Source organism: Melanerpes formicivorus, unplaced genomic scaffold (genome assembly GCF_026170545.1).
Source record: "Melanerpes formicivorus ecotype bairdi unplaced genomic scaffold, bMelFor1.0.p_v2 SCAF_3, whole genome shotgun sequence".
In the NCBI taxonomy this organism is placed as follows: domain Eukaryota; kingdom Metazoa; phylum Chordata; class Aves; order Piciformes; family Picidae; genus Melanerpes; species Melanerpes formicivorus.
Genome location: NW_027142355.1, coordinates 440,785 through 461,060, shown reverse-complemented (window position 1 = coordinate 461,060; position 20,276 = coordinate 440,785). Strand labels below are relative to the sequence as shown.

The following is a 20,276-nucleotide window of genomic DNA, read 5'->3' as shown; positions in this document are numbered from 1 at the left end:
GATTATTTCCAATGATGCTTTCTCTTTAATCTCCTCTCTGAACAGCTTCATCCTGATTGTGGCTGCTGCTGCTAAGAATCCCCAGGGTAGGTATTTCATAGTAAATATCATCTTGCACAAGGAAACCCTCCCCCCTCACACACATCTGATTTAAAGGCACAAAGTCACAGTTTCAAGGCACTGTTGGTTTTTTGGAGAGGTTTTTAAGTCATATAGAAATGGAAGTTCCATTCATGCTCATCTCACAGCTGGCTTTAAAAGACACTTGGGTGCTTGTATCATAGTATCAGTCAGGGTTAGAAGGGACCACAAGGATCGTCTAGTTCCAATCCCCCTGCCATGGGCAGGGACACCCCACACTACATCAGCCTGGCCAGAGCCTCAGCCAGCCTGGGCTTAAACACCTCCAGGGACAGGGCCCCAACCACCTCCCTGGACAACCCATTCCAGGGCTTCACCACTCTCATGGGGAAGAACTTCCTCCTCACCTCCAGCCTCAATCTCCCCACCTCCAGCTTCATTCCATTCCCCCTAGTCCTAGCACTACCTGAGATCCTGAGCAGACCCTCCCTAGCCTTCCTGTAGGCCCCCTTCAGATACTGGAAGGCCACAATGAGGTCACCTGGGAGCCTTCTCTTCTGCAGACTGAACAGCCCCAACTCCTTCAGTCTGTCCTCATAGAAGAGGTGCTCCAGCCCTCTGCTCATCCTTCTCTGGACACCTTCCATCACCTCCACATCCCTCTTGGAATAGGGGCTCCAGAACTGGAGGCAGTACTCCAGGTGGGGTCTCAGCAGAGCTGAGCAGAGGGGGAGAATCACCTCCCTTGCCCTGCTGGACACACTTCTGATGCAGCCCAGGATCTGACTGGCTTTATTTAGAATAAAAAACTAGACTCTGTTCCCTTCCCTCAGCTGAATAAACCTGTCTGGTCAGCCCAGCTCACACACCTCCTGCCAAACCTGCTAACCTACCTGCTGCTAACCCTCAACAGCTCAGCTATCATATCCCCTCTGTGAAACCCTACAGGAGCTTTGCCAGGTATTCCTGAATCATATTCACAGGATCCCAGGATGTTAAGGGTAGGAAGGGACCTCTGGAGAACTTCCAGTCCAACCCCCTGCCAGAGCAGGAGCATAGAATCCAGCACAGGTCACACAGGAACACATCCAGACAGGGATGGAAAGGCTCCAGAGAAGGAGACTCCACAACCTCTCTGGGCAGCCTGCTCCAGGGCTCTGGCACCCTCACAGTCAAGAAGTTCCTCCTCATGTTGAGGTGGAACCTCCTGTGCTGGAGTTTGTATCCATTGCCCCTTGTCCTATCACAGAGTGTAACTGAGCAGAGCCTGTCCCCTCCCTTTTGATCCCCAGCCCTCAACTATTGATAGACATTGATCAGATCCCCTCTCAGTCTTCTCCTCTCCAGACTCAACAGCCCCAGTGCTCTCAGCTTCTCCTCCCCAGGCAGTGCTGCAGTTCCTTCAGCATCCTTGTAGCCCTCCCTTGGACTCTCCAGCAGATCCTTGTCCCTCTTAACTTCCCAGTCTTCACCCATCATACTTCCTAACATTTCTCTCACATACAATTGTTTTGTCTCCTTTCTCACCTCTCAGCTCTTCTCTTCCTATCTTCTCTCACTTCTTTAGCCACTGAACACATCCTGCTCACAAGCCCCAACACAGGCTCCACGTTTGTCTGCCACAGTGGTGTTCACTCATCTTTACTCCTTTCAAGCCCTTCTTAAAACACATCTTGCCACCTTCTACATAAAATGATGTGACAGCAATTTATCAGCAGTGGGCAGAATCTACATGGGAGTGCCCTCCACCCACTCCCACATGCAAAGTCAAGCAGCTCATGTTGAAGCCCTGCAGATGTTTGTAGCTAACAGACAGCGCCCTGTGACTCCTGCAGGCTGGGGCACTGCAGACAGGGATGGGCAGGAGAAGCAGAGCATGCCAGCTGTATGGCTCCTGAGCAGGAGAAAGGGGAGACAGGCACATTTCAGCCTCACTCACCGGTTCCTGTTGCTGGAAATCCAGTCTGAGATCAAGGTTGCAGCCTGCTGGTGACAGTGCTTGTTGCCAAAGCTGCAGGCCAGCATGATGACCTCCCGGCGCAGCTCCCTGTCCGCAGCGAGGGGGGCAAGAGAGCTGCATTAATTGGAGTGGTAACAAAGTGCTGCTTATTGCCACTGACAGCAACTGGTGCTTGGGAAACATAGCAGAGAGAAGCTAGCTACACAGATCTCAGTGACTTTAATGCCCACAGCTGCTGCAACGAATAAAGAAAGGTTGTGGACCAAACCCAGCCCCCAGTTACACTGATGGACTCTGCCTGACCCCTGTGGCCATACAAGCCCAAGTGTTGAAGTACCCAGTGCATGCAAATGCTAGACTAAGGCTTAGGGAACCATGCTTTCCCAAATCTAAGGCTGAGGAATTTAACCTCTCAGCATCTTGCTGCTCTCCCTCTAACCCACAAAGGAAAAAGAGGGCAGCAGAGCTAGGCAAGAAAGACTTGCTGAAGATGGCAGCACACTTGAAGAGAGGGTCTCACTATAACAACCCCCCATGAACAGACAAAGAGAAAAGAGATGGAGCAGTACTCATGCTGGTAGGAAGCTTGCACCAGTGATTTGTTTGAGTTATTGGTTGGCCATCCGAGCTTGAGATACATCGATGCAACTTGTCTTAAAATATACTCCTGAGAGGAAAGGGAAAAGGATATTTCATGTTAACATTGATTATTCTGTTTCAAATGGAAATACTGCTGCCTGCTGAGCCTATGCCTCTCTGCTGGCCCTCAGACAATGCCTGCCTCCCCAACAGCTGGGATTTGCATTTTGTAAAGCAGCAGCAGCTTGCTGCCACTGCTGTAGTGAGAAGCGCTCCGCAGCACAGCTGTGTAGTTAGATGCCTAGTGTAAGACAGCTCAGTCTACACAGCCCATGGATTCCAAAGGTTCCTCACATGCTCTTTTCAGCTCACAATACACAGGTCAGAACTTGCAGAAGTGACAACAGTTTACTTCCTACTCTATGGCAAGACCACATCTTCATAGAATCACAGAATTGTCAGGGTTGGAAGGGACCTCAAGGAGCAGCCAGTTCCAGGTCCCCTGCCATGGGCAGGGACACCTCATACTATAGCAGGCTGCTCACAGCCACATCCAGCCTGGCTGCAAACACCTCCAGGCAGGAGGCTTCCACCACCTCCCTGGGCAAACTGTGCCAGTCTCTCACCACCCTCATGGGGAACAACTTCTTCCTCACATCCCATCTCAATCTCCCCATTTCTAGTTTTGCTCCATCCCCCCCAGTCCTATCACTTCCTGACACCCTCAAAAGTCCCTCCCCAGCTTTCTTGGAGCCCATGCCAGACACTGGAAGGCCACAATGAGGTCTCCTCAGAGCCTTCTCTTCTCCAGGCTGCACAGCCCCGGCTCCCTCAGTCTGTCCTCACAGCAGAGCAGCTCCAGCCCTCTGCTCATCCTCTTGTCTGTTCACTTTGTACAGAATATTGTTTTATTATCCATAATGATGGAAAAAAAATTAAAACAATTCCATAACTATAGTCAGCTGGCTTCAGAGTAACCTGGCTACAAATAGGCTTTGTGCATTGACTGACCTCGTGCTTTCAAGATCAGCCTCTCGGTGTGCTCTAAAGAACAGAACAACTCCAAGGCACATTTCAGTTGTGCTTTTCTTGGCAGGAGACACATTCCCACGTTCTGACCAGCTGTTCAGCAAACCACTGCTGCTGTGGTCAGCCTCATCCTTTGCCAGTGGAATTCCCTCATTTGAAAGAGAACTGAGATATAAAGAGCTGCACAGGAGAGCATCTGCCTTGTTACTGGGGATGCACAGGCATGGATGCAAGATGTCAACACAAAATGAGGTTCATGGGGCAAGTTTCTCTATCAGATTCTGACTCTGTGACTAAGAAGAGTTTATTACTTCCTCTGCTGTCACCTCTGCTTTCAAAGCTTTCACCAGCAGTGATAAAGCACAACCCAGCCATGTATTTTACTGGGTTTACTTATTAAAGTTGTGTTTAAAAGTGAAATAGCTATGTCAGATTTGTAATCTTTCTGGCCAGTTAGTAGCAGACTAAACCTGCAAATTAATCACACAGGATCACAGAACTATTGAGGCTGGGACACAGCTCTGAGCCCATGCCAGCTGCTAGTCCTGTGTTTGTGCCTACCTATGTGTGTGATTCTCCCCCTCTGCTCTGCCCTGCTCAGACCACTCCTGCAATCCTGGGTCCAGTACTGGGCTCCTCAGTTCAAGAGAGACAGAGACCTGCTGGAGAGAGGCCAAGGGAGAGCCAGGAGGATGCTTAGGGGACTTGAGCATCTCCCCTGCAAAGAGAGACTGAGAGCCCTGGGGCTGTTGAGTCTGGAGAAGAGAAGGCTGAGAGGGATCTGATCAATGCCTATCAATAGCTGAGGGCTGGGGGTCAAGTGGAGGGGGCCAAGCTCTTGTGGGTGGTGCACAGCAATAAGCCAAGGAGCAATGGAGACAAACTTGACCAGAGAAGGTTTCAGCTCAGCATGAGGAGAAACTTCTTTGGTGTGAGGGTGTTGGAGCCCCGGAGCAGGCTGCCCAGAGAGGTTGTGGAGTCTCCTTCTGTGGAGCCTTTCCAACCCCACCTGGATGCATTCCTGTGTGGACTCCCCTGGGTGATGCTGTTCTGGCAGGGGGTTGGGCTGGATGAGCTCTGGAGGTCCCTTCCAACCTCTCATGTACTGTGAGACTGTGATATATGCCTAGCTACAGCCATGCTCTCAGCACTGTGTCTGTGGACACACACAAGAGCAAACATGTTTAGGAAGCCAAAGCACCTTTGAGCATCTCAGGCTTTACAGAGTTCCTCCACCTGCAGGCTGCACAGCGAGCTGGCCACTGAAACCATGCAGACTGCATAAAATTCAGAGTGACTCAAAAACACCCCAAGAGTTCACCATTGCCCCTGCCTGCAATCAGATCTTGTGTGCTTCAGGGACCAAGGTTCAGCACAGCTGTGATGGTGGGGGTTTCATTTCAGGTAGAATCTTCAGCTGCTCCTCATGCCTATCTTCATTATCTCCTGCTAGCTGCTCCTGCTGTCCCTTTGGACCCAATTATGAATGGGCTTTTGATTCAATGATGATCTAATCCTTGTTAATTAATGTAACTGCACTGAATCCTACCACGCTGCTTTGCATCAAATAATGACAACAAATCTTTCCTTGGCTTGCAGGTCTCCTGCTCAGCTATGCCTGCAGCTGGGGTCCTCGCTGAGCTTGGGCATCCAGCTCAGCATTGCCATGAGGCTCCTCAAAAGGCAGAGTCTGGAAGTGCAGTCATCTGGCTCTTCTTAAGTGAAATACCTCATTTGTAATAATAATATTTTAAAGGAGGCATAATTACCTTCCCTTTTGCTAATCACATATGCCTCAAACAACAGCTATCACCCTTCAAATGCAAATTAACCAAAGCTTGACAACTGCTATGTTTAAATAGAGAATAATTAGGAAGGGAGTTAATGTCCCCAGGTCACTTACACTACCTGACTGGGGAACAGCTCAGTCGTTGGCAATCAAAGGAAAGAGAGGGAGGGGAAGAAAGGGAGGGAGGAAATGAGGGAGAAAACAAGGGAGGGAGGCAGGGAGGGGGGAAATGAAGGAGGGATGGAGGGAATAAATGAAGGAGGGATGGAGGGAATAAATGAAGGAGGGATGGAGGGAATAAATGAAGGATGGAGGGAATAAATGAAGGAGGGATGGAGGGAATAAATGAAGAAGGGATGGAGGGAGGAAATGAAGGATGGAGGGAATAAATGAAGGAGGGATGGAGGGAATAAATGAAGGAGGGATGGAGGGAGGAAATGAAGGAGGGATAGAGGGAGGAAATGAAGGAGGAAGGGAAGGAGGGAAGAAGCAAGCAAGTAGGGCTGTGGGAGGTGTTTGGTGGGGGGTGATCAGGACAGGAAGAAAGAGAGGAAGACTTTCTCTCTCACATTGAAGATGTTGTAGTTCTCTGTGCGGTCCAGCAATTTATCTAGTGGGTAAAGCGCCCGGCTGGCAGCGTGCCAAGGCAGAAAATCCTTCTCCTCTGACAGGTATCTGATAATCTCCAAAGGAATGTTCTGAGGTAAATAACCAGCTCTGCAAAACAAAAGAAGTTAGCATTAAATTAGCTTTGCAGGAGACAGGGGATGAGGCAGAAGTGACTTCTGTCTTTCCAAAGGAGACTAAGCAGCAGAAAACCCAAGCCAAGCTCCTCACACTGTACAGCCTGCCTGAGCAAAACCAGCAGCTGACGGTCTCTTCTAACACAAGTGCAGGCACACTTGCTGGGGGAAGGCAGGCAGTGGAAGGACACTAGGCAAGCCAGCCTTACTTTATGAAGTGGCTATAAAAGAGATGAGCAACCAAGTGACTAGCTTTAAGCAAAACACCAACCCAACAGGCAGATGTTTTGCTGATCTGTGGGACAGAGAGCTGTCTGCATAAGATAAGCTATCTTGTTTTGCCTGGTAAGACAGCTCTCTTCACTGGCTTGATGATTGCACTCAAGGAGTGATGGTCAGTGGCTCGATGGAGACCAGTGACAAGTGGTGCTCCCCAGGGGTCTGTGCTGGGACCAGTGCTGTGCAGCATCGCTGCTGGAGGGAAGGGATGCTACCCAGGGGCACCTTGAGGCACCTGAGTGAGAGGTGGGCCAATGCCAAGCTCATGAACTTCAACAAAGTCAAGTACCAGATCCTATACCTGGTCCAAGGCAACCTCAAGCACAAGTACAGGTGGGGCAGAGAGTGGGTAGAGAGCAGTCCTGAGGAGAAGGACTTGGGGGTGCTGGTTGATGAGAAGCTCCATGTGAGCTGGCAATGTGCACTTGCAGCCCAGAAAGCCAGTCACATCCTGGGATCTCTCAGAAGTGTGACCAGCAGGATGAGAGGGGTGATTCTCCCCCTCTTCTCTGCTTTCATGCGACCCCACCAGGAGTATTTTGCCTAGCTCTGGAGTCCCCAAAACAATGAGGACCTGGAACTGTTCGAGCAGGGCCAGAGGCAAGCAATGAAGATGGTCAGAGGGCTGGAGCACCTCTCCTACGAAGACAGGCTGAAAGAGTTGGGGATGTCCAGCCTGGAGAAGAGAAACCTCTGGGTAGACTTCATAGCAGCCTTCCAGTATTTGAAGGTGGCCTACAGGATAGCTGGAGAGGGACTTTTTCTGAAGGCATGTAGTGATAGAAAGAGAGGTAGTGCCTTCAAACTGGAGGAAGCCAGATTTAGATTGGATGTTAGGAAGAAATTCTTCCCCACAGGGGTGGTGAGGGATGAGGCACTGGAACAGGCTGCCCAGAGGAAGTCTGGAGGCTCCAACCATGACAGTGTTCAAAGGCTGGATCTAGTAGGAGGTGTCCCTGCCCATGGCAGAAGGATTGGTATTTAAGGTTCCTTCCACCCCAAATCATTCCATGGTTCTGTAAAATCAACAGCCCAAGGCACTTTCCTTCAGAGAACGTTTCTCCTGGTCCTGGGCAATTGGGAATAACAAGGGATGAAGTATTTTTAGTTTCAATTATCCTCCCCACTCTTTTCCCCCCTCTCCTTTAAAGCTGCTTTGCTTTCCATCCACCTTAAGCCACTTCAGAACAACACATTTGATTACCCTGAAGTGGCAGCCAGCGACATCACTTTGGTTAAGGATGTTCTAACGCTTCCCCCATCAGCTCTGGGGGTGTTTTTCAGGTGTTTATCAACAACCAGCTCCAATTTTGTTCCATTCTTCCACACTCATAAAGGAGCTCTCCCTGCAGGGGAAGGGCTTTCAGGGGGAGCTCAGGAAGGCTGTTAGAAGGGACGGCTCTCCAGGCCAAGTGCAATACAGATGCAAGCATTTGAAAGCCGCCTTTTCAGGCTGAGTGCAGTGAACATCAAGCTTCAGAACTGGCTCTCATTTTCTCTCTCTTTTTTTTTTTTTTTCCCAGAGCAGCACTTGCTCCTAACCATCCAGCCTGCAGAAACAAAGCACAGCCCTGTGGGTGTGAACCTTCCAGAAGCACACAGCTCTATTCTTCTCCCGCTGCATGTTTAAAACCCAGAGGAGTTCTCTACCTGCCTAGAGAGCAGATAATTATTCTGTTTGCATTAAACACTTGAAGTCAGCAAGTTAGATTCCACCAGCTTCCACTTAGCACAGGCTACATTACAAGACGCCTTCACAGACGATTTTTCCTCCTTGTTGGTAGCAAATATTGCCCTTAATTTCCATCACTGTCTGGGGAAGGGATGCATGCATACAGCAGGCAAAGAAAATCACACAATTACTATGGAAATGAACCAAAACACACATATTGGTGTCAGTATTTTTTGTCACTTGGAACAGGCATAGAAAAGTACTGTGCTGAAGGGCTGGAAAGAAGCTCTTCTCTCAGGTACAGCCCAGAGCCGTGGGGTCCTTGCAGGGTGCACCACACACAGGCAGGACACTGCTTTTCACACTCTGGTGGAAGAATTACAGCCTGGGCTCTGCTCCCAGGTCATTAGTGACAGAACAAGAGGGAATGGCCTCAAGCTGCCACTGGGGAGGTTCAGAATGGACATCAGGAAAGCTTTTTTTCAGGCAAGAGTGGTGAGGGCTCCCCAGGGAGGTGGTGGAGTCCCCAAGGCTGGCTGTGTTTGCAGGTGGTTTGGCTGTGGTGCTTGGGGCTGTGGTTTAGGGGTGAGCCTTGCAGAGCAGGGTTCTGGGTTGGACTTGGTGATCCCTTTGGATCTTTTCCAACCTGAATGTTTCTGTGCTTGTGTTCTCTTCATGTTCTCAGAAAAGAAATGAGTTGGTGTAACAGCTTTCAAAAGCATCTGTCTCATGTGCTCATGATGATCAACTTTCCAGGATGCTTCATGTCATCCTTGTCCACACTTTATCAGCAAGGCTCTGTTCTGGTGATCCTCCTTTGTCAGGGGGGTTGGACTAGATGATCTCTGGAGGCCCCTTCCAGCCCCTAACATTCAGTGATTCTGTGATTCTCAACTGCAGTCACAGCATATACTCAAGCAAGAAAAAACAAAACCCCTTGGGGACCTCACTGTTTTGCTCAGGACCTGAGCAGACAAATAAATGAGACCAGTGCAGTGGTAGTAGATGGTGTTCAATGCCTCTGAAGAGAGAGTAAGTTCACAGAATCATAGAATCAACCAGGTTGGAAAAGACCTCAGAGATCAGCAAGTCCAACCTATGACCTAATACCTAACACCTCCTGACAACTAAACCATGGCTCCAAGTGCCACATCCAAGCCTTTTCTGAACACCTCCAGGGATGGGGACTCCACCACCTCCCTGGGCAGCACATTCTAATGGCAAATCTCTCTTGCTGGGAAGAACTTTTTCCTACCATCCAGCCTAAACCTCCCCTGGCACAGCTTGAGACTGTGTCCTCTTGTTCTGGGGCTGCTTGCCTGGGAGAAGAGACCAACCCCCACCTGGCTACAACCTCCCTTCAGGGAGTTGGAGAGAGCAAGAAGGTCTCCTCCTCTTCTCCAGGCTAAGCAACCCCAGCTCCCTCAGCCTCTCCTCACAGGGCTGTGCTCAAGGCCTCTCCCCAGCCTTATTGCCCTTCTCTGGACACCTTCAAGTATCGCAATGTCCTTCTTGAATTGAGGAGCCCAGAACTGGTCACAGGACTCAAGGTGTGGCTTAATCAGTGCTGAGTCCAGGGCAGAATGACCTCTCTGCTCCTGCTGGCCACATGTTACTTCACTTTCTGTGTCAGTCTTCTTTCTGGAGCAGTAGAATACCATTAAGATGAGTTCCAGGTCTTAACACTTTGCCAAGAAGTGCAACCCTCATTAACAGATTCAGCAGCAAGCTGCAGTGACTGCAGCTAAGCATCTTAGAGATAATGCTAGGAAAGAGGTTGAACTAACTTGCAGTTGCATACGTGTAATTAGTTCCTAATGGGATCTGTGATTATTGTTACTGACAACTTGATTGACATGAGGAAGCACGGAGTGAGGATCAAGAGCAGCAGCTCTGGGAAGCATGCTGCTTAAGGAATAAACAGATGAATGTTTACTCCAGCTGCACTAATGGGTGCCCAGGACCGTGCTTGGGAAATTCAATCTCTCCGCTGAGCGCAAAAGGGAAATCAGCGCTGCAGAACAAACAGATTAGCTCTTTGTAAGCCTAACTTCCCCACAAAGACACAGGAGAAAGGAACTCAGAGAAATCTATCTCATGCCCCTTAGCTCTGAGCCTTCCTAATCAGTTTCAGAATCATGGCTCTTAGCTGATGATCCTCATCCTGGTAACCACAGAAACTGCTGCTCTCACCACTCTCTGCTTCTCACTTCCAGACTGATCAGCCCATTCACTCCTGCCTGCCTCTCCTCCAGTCCCTCACTTTACCTCCTGTTTCCCTCAGGGTGTATTCCTTCTCCCCTTTCCCTGGTGTTTCCCTAAGGCTATAGATCTTCTCCACTTTTCCTAGTGTTTCCCTTGGGGTATGTTCCTTCTCCATTTCCCTCAGGGTATATTCCTTCTCCCCTTTCCCTGGTGCTTCCCTAAGGCTATAGATCCTCTCCACTTTCCCTGTCATTTCCCTAATGGTGTACTCTTTCTCCACTTTCCCTGGTGCTTCCCTAAGGCTATAGATCTTCTCCAACTTCCCTCAGGATATGTTCCTTCTCCACTTTCCCTGGTGTTTCCCTCAGGGTATGTTCCTTCTCCACTTTCCCTGGTGTTTCCCTCAGGGTATGTTCCTTCTCACAAAACCAGACTCTGGCAAAAGCTGAGAGTTTTCTTCCTGTTTACCCTTGACCTTCCTTCTCCCTTTGAGTATGGTCCTTGAAGAACTTACAGGCAGTATCATCCAACTCCAGCCCCCACATAACAGAATCAGTCCCAAAAGGAGGAGTGGGGTTGAGGGGAGTCCTGGTGGGTGGCACCATTATATAAATGACAACAAATTCATCACCTCAGATGACGCTTTTGAGAGCCACTGGTTATAGCTGCTAGGATCACTGCTAGAATCTCCCTCAGCACACACTGGGCTGATGTGCTGGAAGCACAGCTGCCAGGCTGGACCTCTGGGGAACTTGAGCAGAGACACAACTAAAATCTCTTACAGTGGCAGTTAAGATAGAAGCAATTCCTGGAAGAAAGAGCCAGGAGGATGCTTAGGGGACTTGAGCATCTCCCCTGGGAAGAGAGACTGAGAGCCCTGGGGCTGTTGAGTCTGGAGAAGAGAAGGCTGAGAGGGATCTGATCAATGCCTATCAATAGCTGAGAGCTGGGGGTCAAGTGGAGGGGGCCAAGCTCTTTTGGGTGGTGCACAGCAGTAAGCCAAGGAGCAATGGAGACAAACTTGACCAGAGAAGGTTTCAGCTCAGCATGAGGAGAAACTTCTTTGGTGTGAGGGTGTTGGAGCCCTGGAGCAGGCTGCCCAGAGAGGTTGTGGAGTCACCTTCTCTGGAGCCTTTCCAAGCCCACCTGGATGCATTCCTGTGTGGACTGCCCTGGGTGATGCTGCTCTGGCAGGGGGTTGGACTGGATGATCTCTGGGGCTCCATTCCAACCTCTAATGTGCCATGATTCTGTGAAAGCAGAAGTGCTTCAGGATCTCTGCCTTGGCAGAATGAGCTTTATATTCTACACTACTTCATTGCAGGGATGCCTCCAGAAAACCAGGATATGCTTCCACCCTTGGCCCCTAAGCTGATTTTACTGTGAGCCTCTTACAAATTCACTGCACTCCCAGACTGTCTGCCATTAAACAGTTACTTTCAAGAGGTAGTGCTAAGAACATTTGTTGCTTTACCATCTTGTTCAGAATTGTGGTATATAGCAGGTATGATAGAACACAGCAAATGCACACTGCAGCTTAAACAGCTTGAGGAACATTTTCATTCACAAAAAAAACCCCAACAAAACAAGAAGGAAAGAGGTTGGGAAGGGCAATGCCACATACTAAGACTGATAATTTTTGGCATTCATAGTTGAGAAGACAAGATATAAGGAGAAGCTCTCACCCTGAATCATAAAATAGATAAACAGAGAGCCATAAAATGGATAAAAAGTCCTAAAATCCAGCTCACAGACCTGGGAGAATTTTCCTGAGCCAATCAGGACAGCAGAAGACAGAAACTAACCAGAGCAGAGTGACTAAGTGGTGAGCTATGCTCTGCCATCTGCACAAAGCACAGAAGCTGGTCTCCTGAGCTTCCTGTTTCACTACACTGATGTCCTTTTAGTCTACACTAAAACCTTGTCGAGCACCTGGTGTGATTTCAAGACATGGGGAAATTCTTTCAAGGCTAGGGGCAGTGTGGCTGGAAAGCTGCTGGCAGAAAGGGACCTGGGGGTACTGATGGACAAGCAGCTGAACAGGAGCCAGCAGTGTGCCCAGGGGGCCAAGAAAGCCAAAGGCCTCCTGGCTGGGATCAGCAATGCTGTGTCCAGCAGGAGCAGGGAGGGGATTGTCCACTGGCACTCAGCTCTGGGGAGGCCACACCTCCAGTGCTGTGTCCAGCTTTGGGCACTTCAAGACAAGAGAGATGTGGAGGTGCTGGAGCCAGGGCAGAGGAGGGCAAGGAAGCTGGGAAGGGCCTGGAGAAGAAATCTGATGAGGAGCAAGTGAAGGAGCTGGGGATGGTTAGTGTGAAAGAGAGGAGGCTGAGGGGAGACCTCCTGGCACTCTACAGCTCCCTGCAAGGAGGTTGTGGAGAGGTTGGTGCAGGTCTCTTCTCCCAGATCATTAGTGACAGAAGAAGAGGGAATGGCCTCAAGCTGCCCCTGGGGAGGTTCAGACTGGACATTAGGAAAGCTTTTTTTCAGGCAAGAGTGGTGAGGGCTTGGAATGTGCTGGCCAGGGAGGTGGTGGAGTCCCCAAGGCTGGCTGTGTTTGCAGGTGGTTTGGCTGTGGTGCTTGGGGCTGTGGTTTAGGGGTGAGCCTTGCAGAGCAGGGTTCTGGGTTGGCCTTGGTGATCCTGAGGCTCTTTTCCACCCTGAGTGTTTCTGTGGTTCTCTGATACTGTCTTTTCACCACAGTCCCCAAGCCTGGCTGTGTTTGCAGGTGGTTTGGATGTGGGGCTGTGGTTTAGGGGTGAGCCTTGCAGAGCAGGGTTCTCATTCTTTTCCAGCCTGAATGTTTCTGCGATTCTTTGAAGCTGAAGAATCATCTAAGGGACATCAGATCAGGAAAGCAGGGCCTGGGAAGCAGCTGTGGAGGCAAACTGTCTGATGGCTTAGGCTCATCCACAGTCAAGGCTGCCTACAACAGCTCTGGAATTTTTGCAAAGACAATAAAAAGGCTGGGCTGGCCTTGGTGATCCCTTTGGGTCTTTTCCAGCCTGAGTGTTTCTGTGATCCTGAGGCTTCTCTTTCCCAGGGGATACTGCACCCAGCAAGGTGCACTGGCTCACTTGCCAGTGGCAAACACCAGCCAAGGGGTGCTGGCAGTTCTCTAGGATTCTCCTTCACTAGTCTGGGAGTAGAAGGCTCCAAAATAGTTACCCAGGATCTGGTCAGCAAACCAAGAGGTTTACATCCACCCAAGCAGCAAGGAATGGTCAAAAACTCCAGAGTGCCCCAGGACTTGTGAGAAACTCACACCTCCAGCTGGCTGCCAGCTGCTAATTGAGATCACTTGTGTCATTTATGGAGCAGGATAATGAGGAGGGTGAGGGGAGAAGGCAGAATGCAGAGGGAAACTGCTTTGATGGTCTCTGGGAAGTGACAGAACTGTTTCACAATTTTCATGATTATAATAATAAGCAAAGCAGCAGTGGCAATGTTCCCATCAGAGGGGAGAATGGGAAACAACTTCTGTGTCATATAATTGTCTGGAGATATTTATTCAGAGGCACTACAGAGTGGAACATAAGTTAAGTACATACTCTCCACGAGCAGCCTGATTGATCACCCTCTCCCCCAGCAATGTCACAGGAAGGTCAGGAACAGAAGTACCTATTTTCCTTGTGTCTTTGCAGCCATCAATCATGCTGCCAGCCCCAAAGTCCAGCGAAATTACCAGCAGATAATGCCTGCCAAAGCCCAAACGCTGGAGAGCCAGGGCTGGAAGACAAGATTCCTTTCCAGCTTAGCCCTCTCACAGGAGAACTGAAGTGCTGTCTTTTGCTCAGGGAATAATTGATTGTGTGCACACAGAAACCAGGCAACAAACAGAAACAGCACAGAAATGCCCAATCTTCTGTCTGGTCTGAAGCAGTCACACTGTTTCTTCAGGTAGATCTCCAGCAGCCACCTCAGTAAGCATCTATCTACAACCAAAAGGAATCTGAAGAGGAACCTGGGATGCTCTTGGCAAGCATCTTAACAGAGAAGAGGCAAATCAGACAGTGCTGATGGGAGGGTTTTAATGCCAGGCTGGATGTGGCTGTGAGCAACCTGCTGTCCTTTAAGAAGGACATCGAGACACTTGAAGGTGTCCAGAGAAGGGCAACAAGGCTGGGGAGAGGCCTTGAACACAGCCCTGTGAGGAGAGGCTGAGGGAGCTGGGGTTGCTTAGCCTGGAGAAGAGGAGGCTCAGGGGAGACCTCATTGCTCTCTACAACTACTTGAAGGGAGGTTGTAGTCAGGAAGGGGCTGGTCTCTTCTCCCAGGCAACCAGCACCAGAACAAGGGGACACAGTCTCAAGCTGCACCAGGGGAAGTTCAGGCTGGAGGTGAGGAGAAAGTTCTTCACTGAGAGAGTCATTTGTCATTGGAATGTGCTGCCTGGGGAGGTGGTGGAGTCTCCATCCCTGGAGGTGTTCAAGAGGGGACTGGATGTGGCACTTGGTGCCATGGTCTAGTCATGAGGTCTGTGGTGACAGGTTGGACTCAATGATCTTTGAGGTCTCTTCCAACCTTAGTGATACTGAGATAATGTAGTGTGAGGTGTCCCTGCCCATGGCAGGGGACTTGGAACTGGATGATCCTCAAGGTCTCTTCCAAGCCTGACGATTCTATGGTTCCATAACAGTGGCTGAATGCACACAGAGACTCAGGTAAAGCACTTCTCAAGTGCTGCTTAAAAACTTTACCCAACTTCACCTGTCCTGGAGTCTGGAATGAGAAGGCTGGCAGCCTCCTGTACAACTCATCCAGTCTCTCCCCTACCCAAAGCAGATTCACAGCATTGCCACTGCTGGCAGAAATTTGCCTGGGCTTGCTTCTATAGGCCTCTAGTGATAGATATCCTGGGAGCAAGAGAATTTCAGTACTCCTGCGAGGTATGGTAATCAGAATACTGCCACTCTGGTCTTTTGCCTTGTAAACATTCACTAAAGAGCACCAACAGAGCCATTTCATGTCCTGGAATGAACTCCTGTTTATGCAGCTTCAGGACAAACTACAGAAAGCAGGAGTCTCTCTTTGTGCACACCAGATCAGAGGGGTTTGGATTGGCATCGCTGCTCACACAGACAGGAGCCCAGACTTAAAAGAAGCCTTTACAAGGCATCTCTAAGCCAGCCTTCTCCACACTGGGTCATTTAAAACACAAGCCTACAAAAGCAAAACTTAACCCCAAGCCCCACATGTGAGATGCTTCATTGTTTAATCACTTGGTGTATAACTGTCCTTAGCCACCAGTTGATCAGATGTCAATCACTGCAGCCACCGCCACACATGACCAACTCAGCACATGTTAGAAGCACAGCATCACATGAGCTTTGTGTTATCATCTGTGCTCCTGATTTCACAGTTGCCTGCTGAACTGGAGACCAGAGGTACAGAAACACAGAGCAGCAAAGATGATCATTTTAGTTATTAGACAAATTACTTCTAGACAACCACTCTGCTGCAATAGCTTCTCATGCTTAAAGAAGCTGCTGATGAGCTGTGGTGAAAAGGCAGTATCAGAGAACCACAGAAGCATTCAGCTTGGAAAAGAGCCTCAGGATCACCAAGGCCAACCCAGAACCCTGCTCTGCAAGGCTCACCCCTAAACCACAGCCCCAAGCACCACAGCCAAACCACCTGCAAACACAGCCAGCCTTGGGGACTCCACCACCTCCCTGCCCAGCACATTCCAAGCCCTCACCACTCTTGCCTGAAAAAAAGCTTTCCTAATGTCCAGTCTGAACCTCCCCAGGGGCAGCTTGAGGCCATTCCCTCTTCTTCTGTCACTAATGACCTGGGAGCAGAGACCAGCAGCAACCTCTCCACAACCTCCTTGCAGGGAGCTGTAGAGAGCCAGGAGGTCTCCCCTCAGCCTCCTCTCTTTCACACTAACCATCCCCAGCTCCTTCAGTTGCTCCTCATCAGATTTCTTCTCCAGGCCCTTCCCAGCTTCCTTGCCCTCCTCTGCCCTGGCTCCAGCACCTCCACATCTCTCTTGTCTTGAAGTGCCCAAAGCTGGACACAGCACTGGAGGTGTGGCCTGCCCAGAGCTGAGTGCCAGTGGACAATCCCCTCCCTGCTCCTGCTGGACACAGCATTGCTGATCCCAGCCAGGATGCAAAATATTCCATTTTTACATGGGTGAAGGTGGAGAAAGACCTTGGAAATGTTTTGGGTTTTTTATAGATAGCTAGATAGAGATACAGATATAGATAGATAGATAGAGAGAGAGATAGAGATAGAGATAGACTCAGAGATAGACATAGAGATAGAGAGATAGAGATAGAGATAGAGATAGAGATAGAAAGAGAGATAGATAGAGAGAGAGAGATACATAGACATAGACACATAGACATAGAGAGAGACAGAGAGATAGATAGATAGAGAGAGAGAGAGAGAGAGAGAGAGATGATAGAGATAGAGATAGATAGAGAGGGAGATAGAGATAGAGATAGACATAGATAGAGATAGAGATATAGAGATAGACAGAGATAGAGAGAGATAGAGATAGAGATAGATAGAGATAGAGATAGAGATAGAGAGATAGAGATAGAGATAGAGATAGAGATAGAGATAGAGATAGAGATAGAGATAGAGATAGAGATAGAGATAGAGATAGAGATAGAGAGATAGAGATCGATAGAGGTAGACATAGACACAGACATAGAGAGACAGAGGTAGAGATAGAGAGAGATAGAGATAGAGATAGAGATAGAGATAGAGAGATAGAGATAGATGATAGAGATAGAGATAGAGATAGAGATAGAGATAGAGATAGAGATAGAGATAGAGATAGAGATAGAGATAGAGATAGAGATCGATAGAGATAGACATAGACATAGAGAGACAGAGATAGAGATAGAGAGATAGATAGAGAGATAGATAGAGATAGAGATAGAGATAGAGATAGAGATAGAGATAGAGATAGAGATAGAGATCAATAGAGAGAGATAGACATAGACATAGACATAGACATAGACATAGACAGAGACAGAGATAGATAGAGAGATAGAGATAGACATAGAGAGAAAGAGATATAAAGATAGAGATAGAGATAGAGATAGAGATAGAGATAGAGATAGAGATAGAGATAGAGATAGAGATAGAGATAGAGATAGAGAGATAGAGATCGATAGAGATAGACATAGACACAGACATAGAGAGACAGAGGTAGAGATAGAGAGAGATAGAGATAGAGATAGAGATAGAGATAGAGATAGAGATAGAGATAGAGATAGAGATAGAGAGATAGAGATAGATGATAGAGATAGAGATAGAGATAGAGATAGAGATAGAGATAGAGATAGAGATCGATAGAGATAGACATAGACATAGAGAGACAGAGATAGAGATAGAGAGATAGAGAGATAGATAGAGATAGAGATAGAGATAGAGATAGAGATAGAGATAGAGATAGAGATAGAGATAGAGATAGAGATAGAGATAGAGATCAATAGAGAGAGATAGACATAGACATAGACATAGACATAGACATAGACAGAGACAGAGATAGATAGAGAGATAGAGATAGACATAGAGAGAAAGAGATATAAAGATAGAGATAGAGATAGAGATAGAGATAGAGATAGAGATAGAGATAGAGATAGAGATAGAGATAGAGATAGAGATAGAGATAGAGATAGAGATAGAGATAGAGATAGAGATAGACAGAGATAGAGATAGAGATAGACATAGACATAGATAGAGATAGATAGAGATATAGATATAGAGATAGACAGAGATATAGACAGAGATAGAGATAGAGATAGAGATAGAGATAGAGATAGAGATAGAGATAGAGATAGAGATAGAGATAGAGAGATAGAGATCGATAGAGATAGACATAGACACAGACATAGAGAGACAGAGGTAGAGAGAGAGATAGAGATAGAGATAGAGATAGAGATAGAGATAGAGATAGAGATAGAGATAGAGATAGAGATAGAGATAGAGAGATAGAGATAGATGATAGAGATAGAGATAGAGATCGATAGAGATAGACATAGACATAGAGAGACAGAGATAGAGATAGAGAGATAGAGATAGAGATCAATAGAGAGAGATAGACATAGACATAGACATAGACATAGACATAGACAGAGATAGAGATAGATAGAGAGATAGAGAGACATAGAGAGAAAGAGTTAGAGATAGAGATAGACATAGACGATGAAACTATGAAACTATGAAACATAGACATAGACACATAGACATAGACATAGATGTAGTAGCTTATGACATTGCATAACTCTACAAGCACCACCCCTTAGCAAGGTACTATTCTGCTTGTGCTGAAGAAATGACCTGTGGTGGTGGCTGCTTCAGAGCGAAGAGGCAATCGACGATCAGCAGCAGACAGGTCTCAAACTGGTAATGAAATATCCCTTGCAGAATTCACACTCAAATTCTCAGAGTGGTCCAAAATAATCTTTGCATTAAACGAGCTTTTAATGAGTCAGGCCCAAGCAGCAGCTCCAGAACATGTTATGAAACAGCCGTGTGTGCTCAGCTGCGGTCTGACCTTGATTTGTTCTTTACGTCGAGCTGCTGAACTTATGGACAGATCCCAGTGCGTTCGCTTTCCCCTTAGGGACAAAGCACCAAATGGCAGTGTAATTGCCAAGGGAAAATGATGGCTGTGTTCTGAATGACTTCTCTCATAAATCCAGCACCAGTCACACAGACTCTGTCACCAGAAGGGCAGGGCTGCTGCCGAGCGATGAGAGCCCCACGTGCAAGCGCCCCATAAATCCGCCCCATGCAGCCCCTGCAAGTCATGGCTTTCCATCAGAATTAGCAAAGCCAAGCTGGCAGCAAACTGCCCTGCGCTGTGCAGACAATGGAAATGAGGTGATTTACTTGCTGCTGGCTTGAAGCTCATCCTGCCTCCTCTGCTCCTTAGGAAACATGGAAAACACAATCAGCTTTTCAGCTGGAAAACGGTGAAGGGGGTGGGAGGAGGGAAACGTAGCTCTTCAGGGCAGTGCAGCTCAGGGGAACTTCTCTGCTCTTTCTGTGCATGTGCAAGATGTGACAACTGCACTACACTCATCAGCACACACAGGGAGAGGAATGGGAGAATGGAGCAGAAATAGAAATGAGATTGGATGTTAGGAAGAAGTTCTTCCCCATGAGGAGGGTGACAACCAACAAAGACAGTACTAACTCTCCATGCTGCAAATTTGAAAGTACTAAAGCTTTCAGGGTGTCAGGGAGGGATAGGACTGGGGGGGATGGAGCAAAACTAGAAATGGGTAGATTGAGATTGGATGTTAGGAAGAAGTTTTTCCCCATGAGGGTGGTGAGAGACTGGCACAGGTTGCCCAGGGAGGTGGTGGAAGCCTCATGCCTGGAGAAGGCTCCCAGGAGACTTTCTTGAGGCCTCCCAGTATCTGAAGGGGCTACAAGAAAGCTGGGGAGGGACTTTGGAGGGTGTCAGGGAGTGATAGGACTGGGGGGGATGGAGCAAAGCTATAAGTGGGGAGATTTAGATTGGATGTTAGGAAGAAGTTGTTCCCCATGAGGGTGGTGAGAGACCGGCACAGGTTGCCCAGGGAGGTGGTGGAAGCTTCATGCCTGGAGGTGTTTGCAGCCAGGCTGGATGTGGCTGTGAGCAACCTGCTGTAGTGTGAGGTGTCCCTGCCCATGGCAGGGGGGTTGGAACTGGCTGCTCCTTGAGGTCCCTTCCAGCCCTCACAGTTCTGTGATTCTATGAACATGTTAGGACTCTTACTCACTGATTCACTCATTTACCTCCAAAGTGAAGTGTGCAGGTTAGAATGATTCAGAGAAACTTGCTGTCCATTGCCACTCACATTTTCACCTTAGTTGTGTTTTTTTCTGTTAATATCTTGGGCCTACCATTCATTGGACCTACCATAGTCTATACATGGATTCAGGATATCCTTTCCCACAGTGCTCTAAAGGTAGCTCTTTGGC

General features: G+C 48.3%; 1 protein-coding gene across 1 annotated transcript in view; it reads right to left on the bottom strand.

Annotated features, from left to right (window-relative positions):
* TRHDE (thyrotropin releasing hormone degrading enzyme) overlaps positions 1 to 20,276 on the bottom strand; it is a 299,761-nt gene that overhangs the window by 31,615 nt on the left and 247,870 nt on the right. The window contains exons 13-15 of the mRNA XM_068164774.1: positions 6,008 to 6,155; positions 2,611 to 2,708; positions 2,021 to 2,128 (exon numbers count right to left, since the gene is read on the bottom strand). Of these exons, the coding sequence (XP_068020875.1) occupies positions 2,021 to 2,128; positions 2,611 to 2,708; positions 6,008 to 6,155 (354 nt within the window). The remainder of the gene's footprint in view (positions 1 to 2,020; positions 2,129 to 2,610; positions 2,709 to 6,007; positions 6,156 to 20,276) is intronic.